An 18,288-nucleotide genomic window follows, 5' to 3' on the forward strand; every position below is an offset into this window, starting at 1 on the left:
GCCACTAAATTTGAACTGTTGTCACCCAATCAGTACAGAAGAAGAACAGACCACACTAATTCAGTACTGATCTACTTTACTGTGATTGTAGCCACCCAAAGACAGAAAGTAACCACAGACAAGCATGAAAACTCAACACAAAGTCCCAGACTGATCAAGTAAATTGACTACATTTACTAAAATTTGAGCTACTCTAGGTTATAGCTTGTAACATCTATTGATTGATGATTTTAGATCAAATTTGACATAAATAATTAATTTGCATTTTATTTATCATCACTGTCAGATTAAAGTATCTCCTAAAATAGAACATACAAACACAAAGAAAGTAAGAAATCACCATAAGTGGAACAACTATCTTTACATGGTCATCAGTGAACAGTTTAAGCCTCAATTGTCTTTTTATGACCCCTTCAGTCGGTGTAGTATTGATAGCGAGCCTACCCTTGTTTCTACAAAGCTTTGTTTTACCATGTCATCCTAAATCCAGGCCAAAGGCAACCTGACACAAACGTGTTTCAGTCAATTCAGGGAAAACACAGCTTGTCATTTATTCCCTGGCTGGAAACTTTTTATTTATTTATCCAAAACTATCCTTCCGGACTCCTGCGATAATATATATATTACCCCAAAACACTACACTATACAAGCTGCTACAAAAACTTACCTTCAGCTCTTTAACTGGCTGCCTGGCTATGCACAGTGGGGCTGCTGTGGGGACAGATAGGCTTCCCAGTCATCTGAGTGGTAGCATCCACGTTGTATATAGTGGATAGTTGGATGAAAGAATTTAAAAGGGAAAAGAGGGACAGAATTTTACTGTAGCGATATTCTGTATGTCAAAAGTCCTACATTCAAATTTTAAGATGAAAAGTAAAGCTAATTCTAACTACTTTATATTTTGCTGTGTGGCTTTATCTGTGAAAATACATCATACTCTAGTTTTTGAATATGTTTTTAATTTATAATCTGCAGAGTAACTAGTCACTAAAGCCGTCAAAATAAATGTCTGCACACCATTGGACTCCAAATAATAACTCTTTGTGAAAGCAATGGTTTGATCTGATCTCATAGATCAAAACATTGCCTTCAATAGTTTTATGAGGAGTTGTTGAGATGGTGTGCAGAGCTTTGTCCTTTGTGTCCTGCAGCGACTGAGTTTATTGTGATAGTTATTGTAACACCTCTTGTGAGAAGGATCAGGGTCCAGCCTGGGCACCTCTTTCTCTTGCGAGGAGGAAACTTTGATATGTAGTGGCAAAAACTTGTTTCCATGAGATTTCACTCTTTCTTTCTCGCCCATTGCCATGAATGTTTAGGTTGTTTAAGTTGCAATGTTGCCAGAGCACAAATTCACATATAAACAATAAAAAATAAATAAGTAAATTATAATGTGATAATTAAGTTACTATATATAAACAACAATGGGTATCCGTTTGTTGCATGAGAAAATACGTACATTTAGCTGCAATCATATGGCAGTAAGTAGGAGATCTTGTGTGTCTGATTTAGCTCTCTCTCGCACACACACAGTTTGGAGCAGGTTTTTAGTCTTTCTTCTATTGTTGTGGAATGAAGTTAATTCATTATAAACTAGGCCTATACTGTGTGTGTGAGTGTGTGTGTGTGTATACAGTGTTGTGGAAATTATATTCCTGGTGAGGGGTTGAGCAAAGAATTGAGTAACAACCAACCTTTGTCTTTGAAGAATTTATTTAACAAAAGAGAATAAACAGAGAAGTACTAAAACACATATACAGCTGGTCCAGAGACCTGCCGCCTAAGGCGGCATCGGGCGTCTGGCCCCCGAGGATGCATCATCATTTACACAGTCTAGGTTTCTATGTTTTGGGGAACAGAGATCATCTCTCAGCCTTAAATGAAAATTCCATGAAAGGAGAGGAACAACAAGAGAGGGAAAACACCAAAACCATCTCACAGCTCTGACCTAAACCCTAGTAAATGTGGACAGACCAACATAAGGAGTATAGCATTTGTGGGATAAAACAGGGACATCTACGAAAGCTGCAGGTGTGAATGTTTCTTTGCAGGACTACTTTTATGTCTGAGACCTGTTGCTGGTTCCATCAGATAAAAACTTTTCCAAGTGTGTGCATTACTCACCAATCTAATGGTCCTGTCACCGGAAAGAAATTGATAATAAAGACTTTGGTCTTTATTAATTCCTTAAAATGAATTCAATTAGTCTTTCGGACAATCACATGTTAAAATCTCAATATTTAACAGTCCCAAGCTTTGATGGTTGATTGTATCCACCATTCTCCATCTTTTGTTAATTGTACACCAACATCAACAGAGACTTGATTCAAACACAGTCGCGATTTAATTTCTTTCTTTAAACTCATTTGGGACCCCTCAGGGCTCCCCGATGGCCTCTATCAACACATTAGGATCAATGGAGGAAAAGTCTGGGCTGGAGCATTTCTGCCTGTGAGGCTTCGTATGGCATAATAAGGACATCCAATGCCAATACTACTCTCGCGCATGTACCTCTCCATCCTCCCGGCGTTGAGTTTGGTACAGCCGGCCACTCCTACAGGACCAGTACAGGTCAGGGATGGCACGGATTTGGTGTAATAGCATGTCAGCGCTAGGCTTGTATGCAGTGTGGCAGTCTGAGGTGTTGTCTACTTTGCAGTCCCAGGTGTGTGAGCACACACCAGGGAAATGCCCCACGACTGACCAGCCGTGTGAACCTTGGAATGAGTCTCACCTCGGTGAAAACATCTAAATTTGACGTCTGTTGCTACAGTGGTGTTTTGAGGAGTTGGTGTGGCGGTGCTTGCGTGGGCAAGGAGTGGATATTTAGCGTAAGTTTCTAACAGGGACATGTCGACTTTGTAGTCGCATGTGAGCATGCATTCCCAGCCCCAGCCGGGGTCTGGCGGGTGTCTGAGAGTGGGAAAGGTTTAAATTTGGAAACTACATGTGAGCGTTCCGCTCAGGCTGTGTAAGGCAGTGGCAACTGCCTAAAGCGTAGCTTCCCGGTCATGCATGCATAGCAACTAGAATTTACAGAGGCACGCACAGAACAATTCAGTACTCGGTACCAGGCGTTCCCCCCCGGGGAAGCTCAGTGGTGTTACTGCTCGCTTTGATTTGTTAAGACTATGAGGTATCATTGTGGTCGAGTTGGATGCAGGTGGACGTTTGTCAAACACATACAGAATAGGTAACACCAAAACCACAGAAATACCAGTCAAACACAACATTGAACCCCTGAGACCTAGCCCCTCCCATCCTGGCAACTGGAAAGGGTGCCCCGGCCATGTGGAGCTGGATTCCATCATCGATTCCTCGTTGGTCACTCTGTAGTTCAAATCATCAATCATGGGAGAGATATTCATCTCTCTTTTAACCTTTGTTAACAATTAGGATCCTTTGTCTACAAAATCTTTATGGTGATTGGTTTTGGAATAGATGGAAAAGGCTTGTATGCAGTGGGAGGGAGAGACGTACTCTCACTGTGATCACATGTCCCAGGTTTATCCTGTCTGTTCCAATTGCAATTGAGACAGACTAGCCTTGTGTGTGGCCATTGAGAGCTAACCGCTTTAGCCAACAATGGTCATCTCAGTATACTTCTTGTGATGGACTGCAGAACGAAACCGACCAGCCGCGTGGTTAATGTAAAATTTTTAACAAGGCCTTTGCCGAATCACCAACAGAGAAATATGTGGCATTTGATGTAATCAATAACAGGTTTGTGTGAAAATTTGAGACCTAGTGCTCGCGGATGCACTGCACCATTTACTGCTAGTTGGTCTATAAAACTCTACCAGTCTGTGCACTTCAATTCAAAACATTAACAAACAATCAAACATCTTTTATACCTTTTAAGCGATTCTTGATTCCAAATCAAACTTGACTTTGTGAAACCTATAGCTATAAACTCTCATTCAGTTAGCACCTCAGACATGACGTCACTTGTCTACCCATGGTGTATGGAAAAGATTTTATTGGAACTAGTTCATCGGTACTCAGAACCCCAACAATGTGTGTCAAAACAGACTTGTTTATGTCACCACCATTGCTGTCCCAGTTCTCGGATACCACCACTGGGCACTCGTCAGTCAGCCGACTCCGGGTAAGAATCCCATCTCCTCCCTTCCTTCCAGCTCCAAATCACTTGATTTACCCATGTCACTACCCTTTGAGACAGCTCAACTTAGAAAAAGAGACAGAAACAACACAACAGCAGCAGCTCCATGCGTCCAGATAATATTTTGCAATAAATAGAAAAATTTATTCTCTCATTTTTCTCTGTCTATCTCTCTTTAACTGTCCCTAAATTATTTGTCCACAATTAATCTGTAATCTCATCTGTCCACCTGAACTGTGTAGATTACTGTGCAGTGGAATGCATTCGAAAGTCTGTGTGCATGTGTGTGTGTTTGCGTTAGAGGTCACCCTCTCTCCCCAGTGCTCTGATTAACGAAATGAGTGTTTTGTCATGTTTCATCATAATCTGAATATCACACACCACATAGTACCATATATACAACATTTGCCTCTCTTCTTGGGCAGTTTTAAACAAACAATGTAGCAATCATGTCACCTGCAAGGTTTGACCTAATTACAGTTACTCTGATAATTTCCCAACCCCTTTGTGCTCAGTATTCATTACAAACACAGAATGTTCAAGTTTAGCATTACTTACTAAGATCTTAATATGGTATACATTTTTAGTTTCAATGTGTTTTTTTACTTTATCTGTGAGAGGTTGTAACTCACCCAGTGTGTTTTTTGGCTGTATCCTGTCACTAGGGTCCGTTCCTCCCCCTTCAGCTCAGTCCATTTGTTTTCTTTTTTTTTCTTGCCAGTCTGTTTTAGAAATTGTGCAACATCTCTTTTCCAATGTCACCTTTTGCCCTTTACTTTGCCCCGTACTGCCTGTTTCTTCGTACCAGGATGGCTTGACAGCACCAATCATTTTCTTTTGACAGTTGTTTTCGTGTTGATCTTTTGTATGTTAAGCATGCTCTTTCGTGCTGTCTGTCTTCCATGCTGTGAAATACAACTTTTCCTTACTCCAGTAGTAGTTTCTGGAATAATCAAACTCAGAACTTTCAGGGTCGCATTGCGTCTCGTTTCAGACCACTGTAGTCCTAAGGTGATGGTCATGCGGAGAGTCCTAAATGATTCGGTCTGTTCTTGCTGTTCAGCTGCTGGCCTGAATCATGCAGGCAGAACTTAGTCCAGTGGTAATTCTGGACTGTCCTTTGCTGTACTCAGCATACTTCAGACTACTTTCCTTCTTGTCTGGCTGGAGTGACATATGATGCTAATGATGGTGATAAAGAAAGGAACATCTTATCTTTATGCTGATCTTGAGGAAGTCCATCTTGATCTGATTTTTTTTCTCATCGCTGTGTTTATCTTAGTCGTTATGGGCCGTACTTTTGAGAACCTTATCTAAACTGCTCCAGCTGTGTCTGTGGAGCACAATGTCCTAAATGTCAGTATATCCTCTTTTCCCTGGTATTTCCTTCTCTGGGTAACTGGAGGGAGAACCAATGTCTCTTTATCTGACTTTTACTGGACCGGAGCACATTTCCTTCTGTGGAGCATCAGTGGATGTTTAATTTTTTTGTTTCGCATCTCTCTTCTTGCTGCCCAGTCAGATTTTAGCAGCAGCTTTACCCATGGCATGCTCTTCTTACTGGACTTGATCTGGGACTGGAGCATGTAGGAGGAGGAGGAGCGGAGTCCAGGACTGGATCAACCGGAATGGATTCCGTGACTTGTACCTCGGTTAAAGAAGAAATAATCAGTTGATTTGTTCTTGTGATTTCTTTCATCAGTCATCAATAGGCTAATCAGTTTTCAGTTCTGAGCTTTCCTTAGCCTCAAATCTTGTCTTCTTCTAGCCTACCCATCTGAATTGCATAATTTTTATTTACTTTACTCTGGACAGGACTGCACGCTCTATTGCATTTCTGCTCTCCTTTCTCTCCAAACATGTCTTAAGCTGGTTCAATAGCTTAAGCTTCCATTTTGCAGGAAACCCATTTCAACCCACTTATCAAATTGCCCCATTAATGTCTAATATTTTAGTCATCAATTTCTGGTGAAACAACTGGTGAAGGTAATCTGGGAGTGGAATCAGACTCAGTCTTCACTTTACTCTGACTCTTGCCATAGTCTACTCTCTCTAGCTAGTCTGTACTCGGGTCCATAGCAATATTTGGGTCCACTGAGTTCGGTTAAGTCTGAGGCTACCCGCTGCAAACCTAACTTATCAGCTGGAAACCCCAAAAACCCCTTCGACACCACAGAGAAAACCAGGACACATCTGTCCGCGAGCCCCTGATCCAGTCCCACTTGTCAGTTTACAAGCAGATAGAGGGTCCTGCAAATCATTCAGGCACGAGATATAAGACCACTTCCTTCACTCTGTTCAATCTCACTCTTTTTATATTTCTCACCATGTAAGTTCTTTTCCTTTTCTTTCTGGAACGGAGCGAAGATCAGGGCTCCGCTGAACACAGCTTCTCCCTACAGGGAGGATTTTAAGCCGGCCTCTGTACTTCAAAAGAATCCGAATCCCTCGTGTCCCATCTCGGGTGCCAAAATTGTCGTGGAAATTTTATTCCTGGTGAGGGGTTGAGCAAATAATTGAGTAACAACCAACCGTTGTCTTTGAAGAATTTATTTAACAAAAGAGAATAAACAGAGAAGTACTAAAACACATATACAGCTGGTCCAGAGACCTGCGGCATCGGGCGTCTGGCCCCGAGTAAGTAGTAGTAAATGTGGACAGACCAACATAAGGAGTATGGGAGAGGAAAGGTTAAGGATAAAAACACAATACATATCTATAAGAATAATAATAAGTAATAATAATGATAATATTAAAAGATCATACATAACAGATTAAATGTAAGAGGACACAATTTTCTGCCATAACATACAGCCCCTTCCAAAAGTATTGGAACGGTAAGGCAAATTCCTAAGTTTTTGTTGTTCACTGAAGACAAGTGGGTTTAAGATCAAAAGATGAGTATGAGAGTTCAGAATTTCAGCTCTCATGTCGTGGTATTCACATCTATGTGTGTTAAACAACTCAGGACATACCACCCTTTGTTTGAATCCACCCATTTTTCAAGTGAGCAACATTGGGCATAGCAAGTACAACAATTTGGAATGCCCTCAAAAAGAAAGAAACTACTGGTGTACTGAGCAACAGACGTTGAACAGGTCGGCCAAGGAAAACAACAGTAGTTGGTGAAAGAAATAGAGAGCTGTGAAGAAAACCCCCAAAACATCAGTAAGTGACATCACCAACAAGCGCTACAGTGCAGGGGTGAAGGTATCACAATCCACTGTTCCAAGAAGACTCAGAGAGCAGAAATATAGAGGCCACACTGCAAGATGCAAACCACTCATCAGCAGGAAGAATCGGAAGGCCAGATGGAAATTTGCAAGAAGTACAGAGATGAGCTGCAAAAGTTCTGGAACAAAATCTTGTGGACTGATGAGACCAAAATTAATCTCTAGCAAAGTGATGGAAAGGCCAAAGTGTGGAGAAAGAAAGGAACTGCTTATGATCTGAAGCGTACAAGCTCATCTGTGAAGCATGGTGGAGGTAAAGTCATGGCTTGGGCGTGCATGGCTGCTTCTGGAACAGGCTCATTAATATTTATTGATGATGTAACTGATGATGGTGGCAGCAGAATCCATTCAGAAGTGGACAGAAACATTTTGTCTGCCAATTTAAGGAGAAATGCATTGAAACTAATCAGGAGGAAGTTTATCATGCAGCAGGACAATGACCCAAAGCACACTGCCAACAAAACAATGGACTTCATCGGGGGGGAAAAAGTGGAAGGTTTTAGACTGGCCAAGTCAATCACCTGACCTTAACCCAATAGAGCTGCATTTCACCTCCTTAAGAGGAGACTGAAGGGAGAAACACCCCGAAACAAACAAGAACTAAAAGAAGCTGCGGTAAAAGCCTGGAATAGCATCACAAATGAAGAATGCAACAGTTTGGTGATGTCGATGGGTCGCAGCCTTGAGGCAGTTATTGCAAGCAAGGGTTATGCCACCAAATATTAAATGTTATTTACTTTAAGATTATTTGTTCCAATACTTTTGCTCACCTAAGAATGCTGTGGTCTAATACAGATGGTGATATGTCCTAAGTTGTTTAACACATCTAGATGTTAAAACCAGGAAATAAAAGCTGAAATTCTGAACTATTGTCTCATACACATCTTTTGATCTTATACCCAAATGTCTTCAGCGAACAGCAAAAACAAAGGAATTTTGTTGAATTGGATTAGAATTACTCATTCATCAATGTTTTTGTCACTTCATGTTGCAGAGGGTAAAAGTTGGGGCTGATTTTGATTAATCTATATACTGCTGGGGAGCTTGCAGGGATCAATAAAGTCTTATCTTAACCCATAACAATACGTAATAAATGTATCTGTTATCTTTTGTAATTTCACTAATTTGATTGAATGTGCAAAAGTAACTAGTAACTCTGAAATAAAGGGGAGAAGAACTATTAAGTAAAAAAAAAAAAAAATGGGAAAACTCAAGTATATTCAAGTACCTCAACATTGTACTTAACTACAGTACTTCAGCAAATATACTTTCCAGGACTGTCAAAGCAAAGTATTTGGTATACAAACAAGAGACATGATAATTATAGCTCCATACAAAACATGTTAGCATCCCATTAAGTCATTTCTCTGGTCAACATTAACTCAGTCCCATTCTGAACTTCAAGGTTCTCCTCCTCGTCTTTTGTGGTGGTGCCATTACTCATTAATATTTGTTCCTGTGGTGGTTTATGGGTTTTTACTTTAAATACGTCCCAACTCTCAGGGATCAGTTCTTTATTGAAGAGCAGCGAAACCACGTAGGAGAATATCAAAGTGGCAAAGATGGTGGACAACACACAGATGGTCCTAACAGGAGCACGCTGGACATATACTCCCTCCTCAAGAGTGCAACCTGGGAGGTGAAGAACAATAGGCAAGCCTAGCATTGGCTCACCACTCAGCAGTCTCAACAACAGTCCGACTAGTAATCCCATGATGGAGCCGTAGCCATTACAGATGTTAAAGAAGAGGACACAGACGAGCTGAGGGAACATAATGCTATAGGTTATGTCTGAGCCCAGGATCCAGAAAAACATGATACTGTTGTGTAGGAAGGTGAGCGATGTGCCAGCCAAGCCCGCCAACACCACTGTCACACGTATCACCCACTGAAGCTCCCGATCTGATGCCTGCAGGGGAAAAAAAGACTGGATGCTGACACAGAAAAAAAATTACCACTTTATTCCTCCCCTCCGGTATCCTCTTACCTTGGTCCTCAGGATCTTCTTGTAGATATTGGATGTGAAGATGGAGGCGGCTGACAACAGAGCCGAGTCTGTTGATGACATGACGGCAGCAGCTATAGCTCCGATACCGATGATGGAGATGTAGTTTGGGGTGAGATTCTGCAGAGCAATGGGCAGAATCTGACTGGCATCTCCACGCTCGTATGGGGACGGGGAGCCAAATGTAGTCACGTTCCAGTCTGACACCAAGCATGTTAACAACACATAACATAAATTATCAAGTTCTCACTATTGTTTTCTATTTAATTATTTTTCCGTACCTGTTGATGCTGCGACTGCTCCGATCAACACAGATGGGATTCCGAGTATGAAGATGAGAAGAGCTGCAATAAAGCAGGTGATCCTGGCTGTGGCTCCAGAGCAGGCTGACAGGGTCCTCTGGTGGAAGTCCTGATATCCCAGGTTACTAAGAGCCTTAGGAAAAACATCATTGACCACAATGGAAGTTATTCTTGCTTGAGTCACTTCATTTTTTAGTGGCCGTGCGACCAAAATCAGTGGAATTTCACGTCACACAATAAATAACAGGGAAATGCAGTTGATTTAATGTCCTCCTTCTCCCTAGGTTTTGCACACTGTGACAAGATTGCTTTACCAGTTCACCTTCCGGCTTACATTTTGGTAGACAAAATTTACCAGCAGCCATGATTTGCATAGCATAATCTAGTCTTGTGTCACCTTTACTAATTTAAAAGTAATAGTACATTAAATATATAACATCATTCATTTTGATAGCAAAAGCAGAGACGTGATGGAAAGTGAGGGTTGCAGAGTGAGTGAAGAGTGAGGAGGTCCCTCAGCTGGACTTGAACGGGGGAAATTACATCAGCGTCACAAACCCCTAGATTTAGGATGCCCAAGGGTAAAGTTTTCTTATTGATCCCATGATAGGCTGTTTTTACAATTGACATTAAGACACAAAAGATAGTAACATTACACATCTGTGCTATGAATATTCACTCTGTTTCTCATTCACTTTGATTGAAGCCCGTCAGAGAGACGAATTCAAGCACGTTCCGTTTTTGTTACAACCTCCAGCCAGCTCCGGGGGACTGGCAGGTCAGATTTCACCTTTGTTCAACTTTGACTGAGTGGATGTGCTAGGTTGCTCGATAGAAACACTTTGTTATTTTTTAAATATTTTATTTTTCAGTTTTATATACATAATGCATACAAACAGGTCAGTATACAAACGGTATAGAGACATAACAAAAGGTAAAACATTTTACTTTACCCCCCCTCCCCCAAAAAGAAACAAACAAACAAAAAAAAAGGTCAGTGTGCTGGGTCAATACAAACGACATTAAGTGCTTGGAGTATGGGATATACCGATGTGGTCTAAATATGGCTGCCAAATTTTCAAAAAGGTGTTATATCGTTTCCTGAGACAATAAGTGATTTTTTCTAGGGGAATACAGCTATTCATCTCAACAGACCACCTGTCAATAAGAAGAAGGGAGCCAGATTTCCATGACACTGCAATGCACTTCTTAGCCACACATAGAGCAATTTCAATGAATTTGAGTTGTGCATTTATATTTTATATTTATACTATTATATTTATATTCTCTTTATCTATCTATCTTTGACAAGTGTGCAATTGTGACAAAAGAATTTCCCCTCGGGGATCAATAAAGTATTTCTGATTCTGATTCTGATTGTTTAGAGAATGGGAATACTTGTAAAGTTCCCAATAAACAAAGTTCAGGGTCCACAGGAACATTACCTCCTGTGATCCTGGTTAGAGTGGAGCTGATATCATGCCAAAAACTTTCATACACAGCCAGGTACAGTGCAAAAAGGAGCCAACTTCAATATTACATCTGAAGCACATTTCTGACAGGTTAGATTTGATTGAGTGTAATTTTTCTGGGGAAACGTATAGTTGATGTAGAATATTATAGTTAATCAATCTGTATCGGGCACTGATAATAGTTGACAGGCTGTTGTGACATAATTCTGTCCAAAGCTGTTAATCAATTGCAACATTGAGATCTGACTCCCATTTCATTCTAGATTTATGCACACATGGTTTTGGGCCCTCATTCATCAACAGGCAATACATTTTGGAAATAAATTTGTATGTGTTCCCATCATAAAGAAATCTTTCAACAACAATTCATGACGCAGAGTCATTTCAGGACCTAAATTAGCTCTCAGAAAGGATCTTAGTTGGAGATAACAATAAAAGGTTTGATTGGACAGGTTATATTTCCTCTTCAGGTGCTCAAATGACATGAAAAGTCCCTTGTCAAAGCAATTCTCCAAGTGTTCTCCTATGATGCCATATATCCAGAATCTTATTATCACGAGTCATTGGTATAAGCTTATTTTGCTTTAAAGGTGTTTTAGGTGACAGTCCTACCTTCAATCCAAGACTTTTGGGAACCTCATACCAACTTTTTATCAGATGCCTCAATATAGGGTTATCCGTCCTCCTGTGTACAGTTCCAGAATTATGTTTGTAAATGAAGTCACTGCAGACCTTTTCTTTCATGGGGTGCAGTCCGATTTTTGTCCAGGAAGGGGCGTCTCCCTCAATAATGGATGAGATGAACCTCATTTGAGCTGCCAAGTGGTAGATTTTAAAATTTGGTAATTGAAGTCCCCCTGAGCCATAGTCCCATGTTAGCTTTCCCATGGATATCCAGGGTACTTTACAATGGACCCTTCGCTAAAACACTCCCCAAATACAAAGCTAGCCAATCACAGTGCAGTATAGGACTCGCTAACTGAAGTCGGACACTTTGTGGATGCGCTCCATTGACTCTAATGTAAAAAGAGTCATTTTCTAGCTTTTTTTGGCTGTATTTTTCTAAGATATGGTCAAACGCTGTTCCTGGGGCAAAACCTAAAATAAATCCAGAAAATTGTCGGCTGTGGATCATTCCTAATGTAACGTTAATGTTAGTTAGCTAACGCTAGCTAACTTCCTACTCAATGGAATGTAATAAAGCCCTACTGTACTGCTTTTTAATGATTGTAATAATGAACAGAGGCCTACCCAGCTTTACAGGAACAGTGTTGATCGTTCATATCGTTGTCTTTTTTCAGTTTCTTTTTGGGTAAATGGCAGATCAAGACTATTTTGATCTTCCTGGCCAAGTTTGGGCAGTTCAATCATGGACAAAAATTCATCAGTGTTAACAAGATTTTCCGGTAGTTCTGATGTGTACAAATGTGTGTAAAACTGTTCGAATGCATCGTTAATTTCTGTTGGGTTATATGATACAGAACCTGTTTCAGTTTGGATTGAGTTGATCGTCCTAGAGCTCTCTTCTTTTCTCAATTGCCAAGACAGAATTTTGTGCGCCCTCTCATAGTACCTTTGCCCCTGCTTCTCAGAATGTTTTGCAAAGTATTATATCTAAGCTTTATATTTACCAATAAATGGTGTACTTCTTTAGACCTTGATTGTTGAAACTCCTTTTCCAATTTCAAAATATCTGCTAACACTTTTATCACAATTTTTAGTATTGTATCACACTACCAAACTACAAACTGTAGTATTGCTCTCATACACTGTTTATAGTTCTCTGATCAATATTTGTTCATACCCTGCACCAGAAATGTGACCATACCTTTAGCGCCTTAACCTTAACAATGGCTGTGTTATATTCAAGTGTCCCAGTAAGCTGTGTGACTGTGAGCCAGGATGCTCAAAGCTGTAAATATTTCTTCTAAGGAAAAGGCCTAATTGCATTGCAAACTACTGCCTATTCATTCAACCTATTCCTATAGTACAAAATTACTGAATGTAGTCCTTACCAATAATAAGAAATTATCAATCCACACCCACGCTCTTTCTTTCTTCACTGAACCAATCCAGGGAGCCTGGTAGGTAAAGTTGTAAGCGGTCTTGGTGATGTCAGCTGAATGGGGGTTCATCAGGACGAAGGGGACAGATAGCCACTGTAGAAAAGACAATGAGCCACAGACAAACATTTTAAAGAATGCATATTCCCTTGATAAAGTAAGGTAGTGTTATGATTGTTCAGTTTCAGACCATCCATGCTGATATACTTGTTTGATGAGCAGAAGAGTAGAGGCATGGCAGGATAGGAGGGAAGTACCATAGGCTTTTCATAAGAAATAATATGAAATAAGATATTTTGTCCCTTAAGGGCCTATGGAAGAAAGGATTTCCTATGCAAGGAACTCACCAAACTAACAAAAATGAGGGTTAACTGTATGACGTCTGTGTAGGCCACAGAGTAGAGGCCTCCCAGCAGTGTGTAGATAATGGCTACTGTGGCAGAGATCCAAATGCAGAGAGTGTAGGAAATATCCAGGATCACACTCATTGTTGCACCTATATAGGTACATAATCACATAAATGCAGATTCATATACAAATTTAATACATTTAACACAATTTCTGTTTAGCATGATATAGGGGGGTGATGGCGCAATGGATAAGACACACATGCCTTTGGTGTGAGAGACCTGGATTCAGTCCCCCACTGTGACCCATCCACCATTGTGTCCCTGAGCAAGACACTTAACCCCTAGTTGCTCCAGAGGCGTGTGACCTCTGACATGTATAGCAATTGTAAGTCACTATGGATAAAAGCGTCAGCTAAATGAATAAATTTATTTATTTAAATTTATAATACTGGCCCAAATACAAGATACTTGTTTCTTTCCTGGAAATTCCAATGGTTCATAATAACAGCAGTGTTTGTTAGTAGCAAGTTAAAGGCACGTTTAATAACGTCCTTCTGATCAAAAGAATGACAATATCCTGGAAATCATGTATATTCATTTATATAAATAAAAAATGGTAGGATGTATAATTGTATTATTGACAAAATGAGTTAAGACTTTTAGAGAAAACTGACATCAGTGTCACTTACCTAAACCAATTAGAGTTCCTGTGACCCAGATGATGTCAGATATCAGCAGTGCCACAGATAGAACTCCACTTATTACATTTCCATACTTGATCTGGAAAGGGTCCATCATTGTCACATATTTTCTGTCTCTCATTCTCTTAGCGAAGAAAAGTCCACCTTAACAAGTGAATCACACAAAGGTAGGCAGATTTGTGAGTATGTATTCCTGCATTTTGTCTGTTTAAAAGAGACGATTTAGTACTGATTCAAGATCAGGACTCAATGCCATATTAACATGATTGATTGGAATTTATCTTAGTGAGGCAATCAAAATACAAAAATAGACAAAAATAGTAAAACCACTCCCCCATTAACGCACATAATGAGGGAACCAAAGTCTGGGTTTGAATCTGGCCTGGCCCCATTTGCTGCATGTCGAGGGGTCCTTTAGAACTTCAAGGTCTTTCTTTTGTAATCTTTACATCTGGAGAGATTGGCGCTAGAGGTTGGAGCTCACATCCAATAATTGTGGATGCAGCATGCACCACTCTGTCCAAACAGCCTCCTGTTCTCAGCTGACAGGCTGCCCCGGGCCCATACCATCTCTGCAAAAGTAACTTAATCATTTAGGCTAACACCGTCACTCACGACGGACAGTTTAGCCACAAAAGTCCTTATACAACCAGTGTTGGAAATTGTTTTAAGGTTTTTATAACTGATAATAGAAATGTTGCTGTCTGTGTCGGAGTTTAACTCAAACACACACACAGACGGAGGAAAGTCAGTGTTCAACAGAGCAGAGAGTCTATATAGTAACTTTGCTCTAGAAACAAGATTAAGTTAGATTTAAAATATTCAATTCTAATCCTGTAGTGAATTTATAGTTATTAATCATTCATGTGATTATTGTTGTTGTTGGACAGGAGAGGAAACAATGTAGTGGACATGAGAAGAAAGCTGGAGAAGACAGGAGACGACATGACAGCAGAAGGGCAGAATATGGTAGGAGAACATGTTTTTGGAAGCTGAATAGGCAGCATCATCAAGAAAATAATCAATAGATCTCAGTAGTCTTTCTAATTTTAAGTAACTTTTGTATGTTTCCCCTAGTAAAACCATTTCCATCACTGTATACAACCTTTTTCCACATATGCAGTAGTAGTTCTCAAGGCCACTAAACAGCTGTTTATGTGTAAAATCTGTGATGAATATCCAAAATGGTCTTGTGCAAATACATGACAGATCTGTCTGCCCAGTCTCGACCACATCTAGCAATAAGAAACCCAAATTCTTTTTGCCAGCTGTGACACCCTGACAGACAGTACAATGTCACATCTGCACCTTAGGATTATATCACTACTGGAAAAAATGTTATATTAAATATCAAATTGAGGGGCAAACACGTACACATAAACATACATATGGTGTCATTATTATAATGCTTACCGACAACAAAAGACATGGCTGATGTAACGGGCATAACAGCCCAGATCAGTCCCATAGTTGGATTGTACACGGCCTCTGACATACCAACGACGAAGCCCCCTCCAACAAATGTAGCTGTAGGAAGCATGTATATATATATATAAAATGATTAGCAGCAGTATATAGACCATCACATTTTAACCCTCTGTTTAGGCTAAACTAACCTGTGAGAAATACAACATGTCCACAAAACAAAAAAAAAAAAAAAAAAACATGTATATATATATATATATATATATATATATATATTATATATATATATTCTATGCCATTGAACAATTCAATGTTGTATTTTATACACTTTTATACACTGCCTTAATTTATCATAATCTTATTGCACATTTGAAACACCACATCAAACTATGTCAACAATTGAATATCTTCAATGATTATCTACTAAAGAAATAAGAAATTCAAACAAGTAAGTCTAATAAGATCACTGTTGGGTTCAGTATAGATGGAAAGTAACATTTAAAGGATATTTTATTTTCACAGTGGAGGGTCTATTTTTTGCAAATTGTATTTAAGCATGGAAGGGCACGCATTAACAAAAGGATTGTTATGGGACAACAAAAGATAGTGAGAGCTACAAGTTAAAGCTTGCGAATATTAGGTATAAAGCTAGTCTATTTAATTAAACAAAATGCTCAGATAACATATCAAACAATGGTAATTACATAGACTTCTAGAAGGTTTTCGCATAACGGTGCGAAGATGTCTTTCATCTAGTTGCTGAAATGCAGTTAAACAGGTGCTCTAATGTTGTAACATAACGTAGATTTGCAATGTTAGACTCACTGCAAAGTTGTCTCCTTTACTTTGTGAGACATCATAAACTCTGCAATATCTATAAATAAACTTAAACTTGCATCACAGTGAAATTCAAAGGTGCAAAAATGCGACAATATCTTTAATTTCCACCTCCTCGGCCCACACTCACCTGTCATGGTGAAGACTCCCACCACCAGGCTGATCCCCCTGTTGCCCAGCAGAGTGGTCTCTGTCAGGTCTGTCTGGCTGCTCTTCGGTGCCTGCTTGGACTTCATGGAAGCCCAAATGCCAGTGGCCAGCACCAGCAGGTAGAAGAGTACCATCACCAGCAATCCTGGGATGTTCAGGCTCATCTTGCACGACTCACTGACTGACTGACTGACTTACTGACTGAGGCTCCCACTGCTTCTCTTAACACATAAATATGTGTTGAAACAAGCAGGACAGGATTCCAGTTAGAGACATAGATGGTGTAGCTTCACACTAATTAAACCAACTGAGGAGAAAAAATATAACAATAAAAACACTCAGAGTCAATCTATATTTAGCAGGAGTTTTATTACACAACATAAGCGCTTTATTATCATTATTTAGGCCTTTGTACTGCTTACTGAAGTGTTGTAAGTGTCATTTGTAGGTTTACTTGTAAATTAACTATGCTGTTAGAAAGTGGTTATACTAGAAATACCACACCACAAAATAAGCAACTTAGTGGCTTCACAAACATTCAAAATTTTAAATAAAGGCATGGCTCTCAGCCTGGGGTGAAAGAGATCAGTCGAGGAAATGGAAAGCATAGGGTATTGAGGATGTAGAGCAGCCTATCAGAGATGGTGACCGTCTCAGTAAATAACTTTAGAGAGAGAGCTTCTTGGACTAAATTTAATGCTTTGTGCATCCAGGTCTTAATGAGGAAACAAGTGTAGTGCTTTTAGTGTTGCTGATGTTATGGAGATTATTATTATTATTATCTTTATTGCTATCGTAATAATTATTACCGTGACTATTAAATTATCTTTCCACACAGCCTGCTAGTGATATGTTTAATGTGTGATATGTTGGTGTAATTTGGCTTCCACACCTTTAATTGTCTATATAAAATGAAACTCGACTTTCCAGTCAGGTTGACATCTCTTTCCTGCCACGCCCTGAGGAAGAAACAGTGTGGGTCCAAACAAAACGGATTGTTCTTCTTCTTCCGTATAATGAAGGTATTTTAATTACACCCTTTACCCAGATACTTCCCTTTTCTATAGATCTATAGGGGGATGCTAATGTGTGTCTAAGTTTTGCCATTGCTTTTGGTGAGTAGAAACTGTGAGAGACTGTGCGTGTGTGTGCGTGTAATGTTACTGACTTTGCCCCCTGCTAGCCTGATAGGTGTGTTTTAGTGTTAGATACAGTTTTTTTATGCACTTTTATGTTAGGGCTGCATTAAGATAAATAACTTAGCTTACCAGAAATTTAAGCTTTCTATAGAAATGTGCAGTTTTAGTATTTTTTATTTTGAAGGGGTGTAATATTATGGTATCTCTGGTGAAATGTCATTAAATTGAATTTCAGTGGACAGAAATTGTATTAACGTCCCTCTAAATTATTTTTTTTAGTGCAGATACTTAGTTGTATACATACAGTATTTACAAAGCAAAAAGCTGTGCAGCGCTTGTGCTGGGGACTGGAAGAGAGCCTGCTACTGTGTGTGTGTGCAGGTGTGTGTGTACTGACTGTGCCCCAGGCATGTAATGTTTTTAAATAGATAGCAGTTTTTCTGTTTACCATACATAGGTTTGATTGACCAACAAATTATTTTAATGCC

The 18,288-nt window shown here is 39.7% G+C and overlaps 1 protein-coding gene across 1 annotated transcript; it reads right to left on the reverse strand.

Moving 5' to 3' along the window:
* Window positions 1–2,399: 2,399 nt before the first annotated feature.
* On the reverse strand, window positions 2,400–16,964 carry LOC119888419 (high-affinity choline transporter 1-like). The gene is made up of 11 exons (XM_038698973.1): window positions 16,642–16,964; window positions 15,663–15,776; window positions 14,238–14,393; window positions 13,546–13,694; window positions 13,151–13,294; window positions 9,643–9,796; window positions 9,344–9,561; window positions 8,733–9,265; window positions 3,855–3,884; window positions 2,735–2,913; window positions 2,400–2,554 (listed from the first exon to the last, which is right to left on the reverse strand). The coding sequence occupies exons 1-11, from the start codon at window positions 16,823–16,825 to the stop codon at window positions 2,400–2,402; spliced, it is 2,016 nt and encodes a 671-aa protein (XP_038554901.1). The 5' UTR covers window positions 16,826–16,964.
* Window positions 16,965–18,288: the final 1,324 nt, after the last annotated feature.

The sequence above is a fragment of the Micropterus salmoides genome, unplaced genomic scaffold, assembly GCF_014851395.1.
Source record: "Micropterus salmoides isolate LMB-PRFRI ecotype aquatic unplaced genomic scaffold, ASM1485139v1 Ms_hic_scaffold_5, whole genome shotgun sequence".
In the NCBI taxonomy this organism is placed as follows: domain Eukaryota; kingdom Metazoa; phylum Chordata; class Actinopteri; order Centrarchiformes; family Centrarchidae; genus Micropterus; species Micropterus salmoides.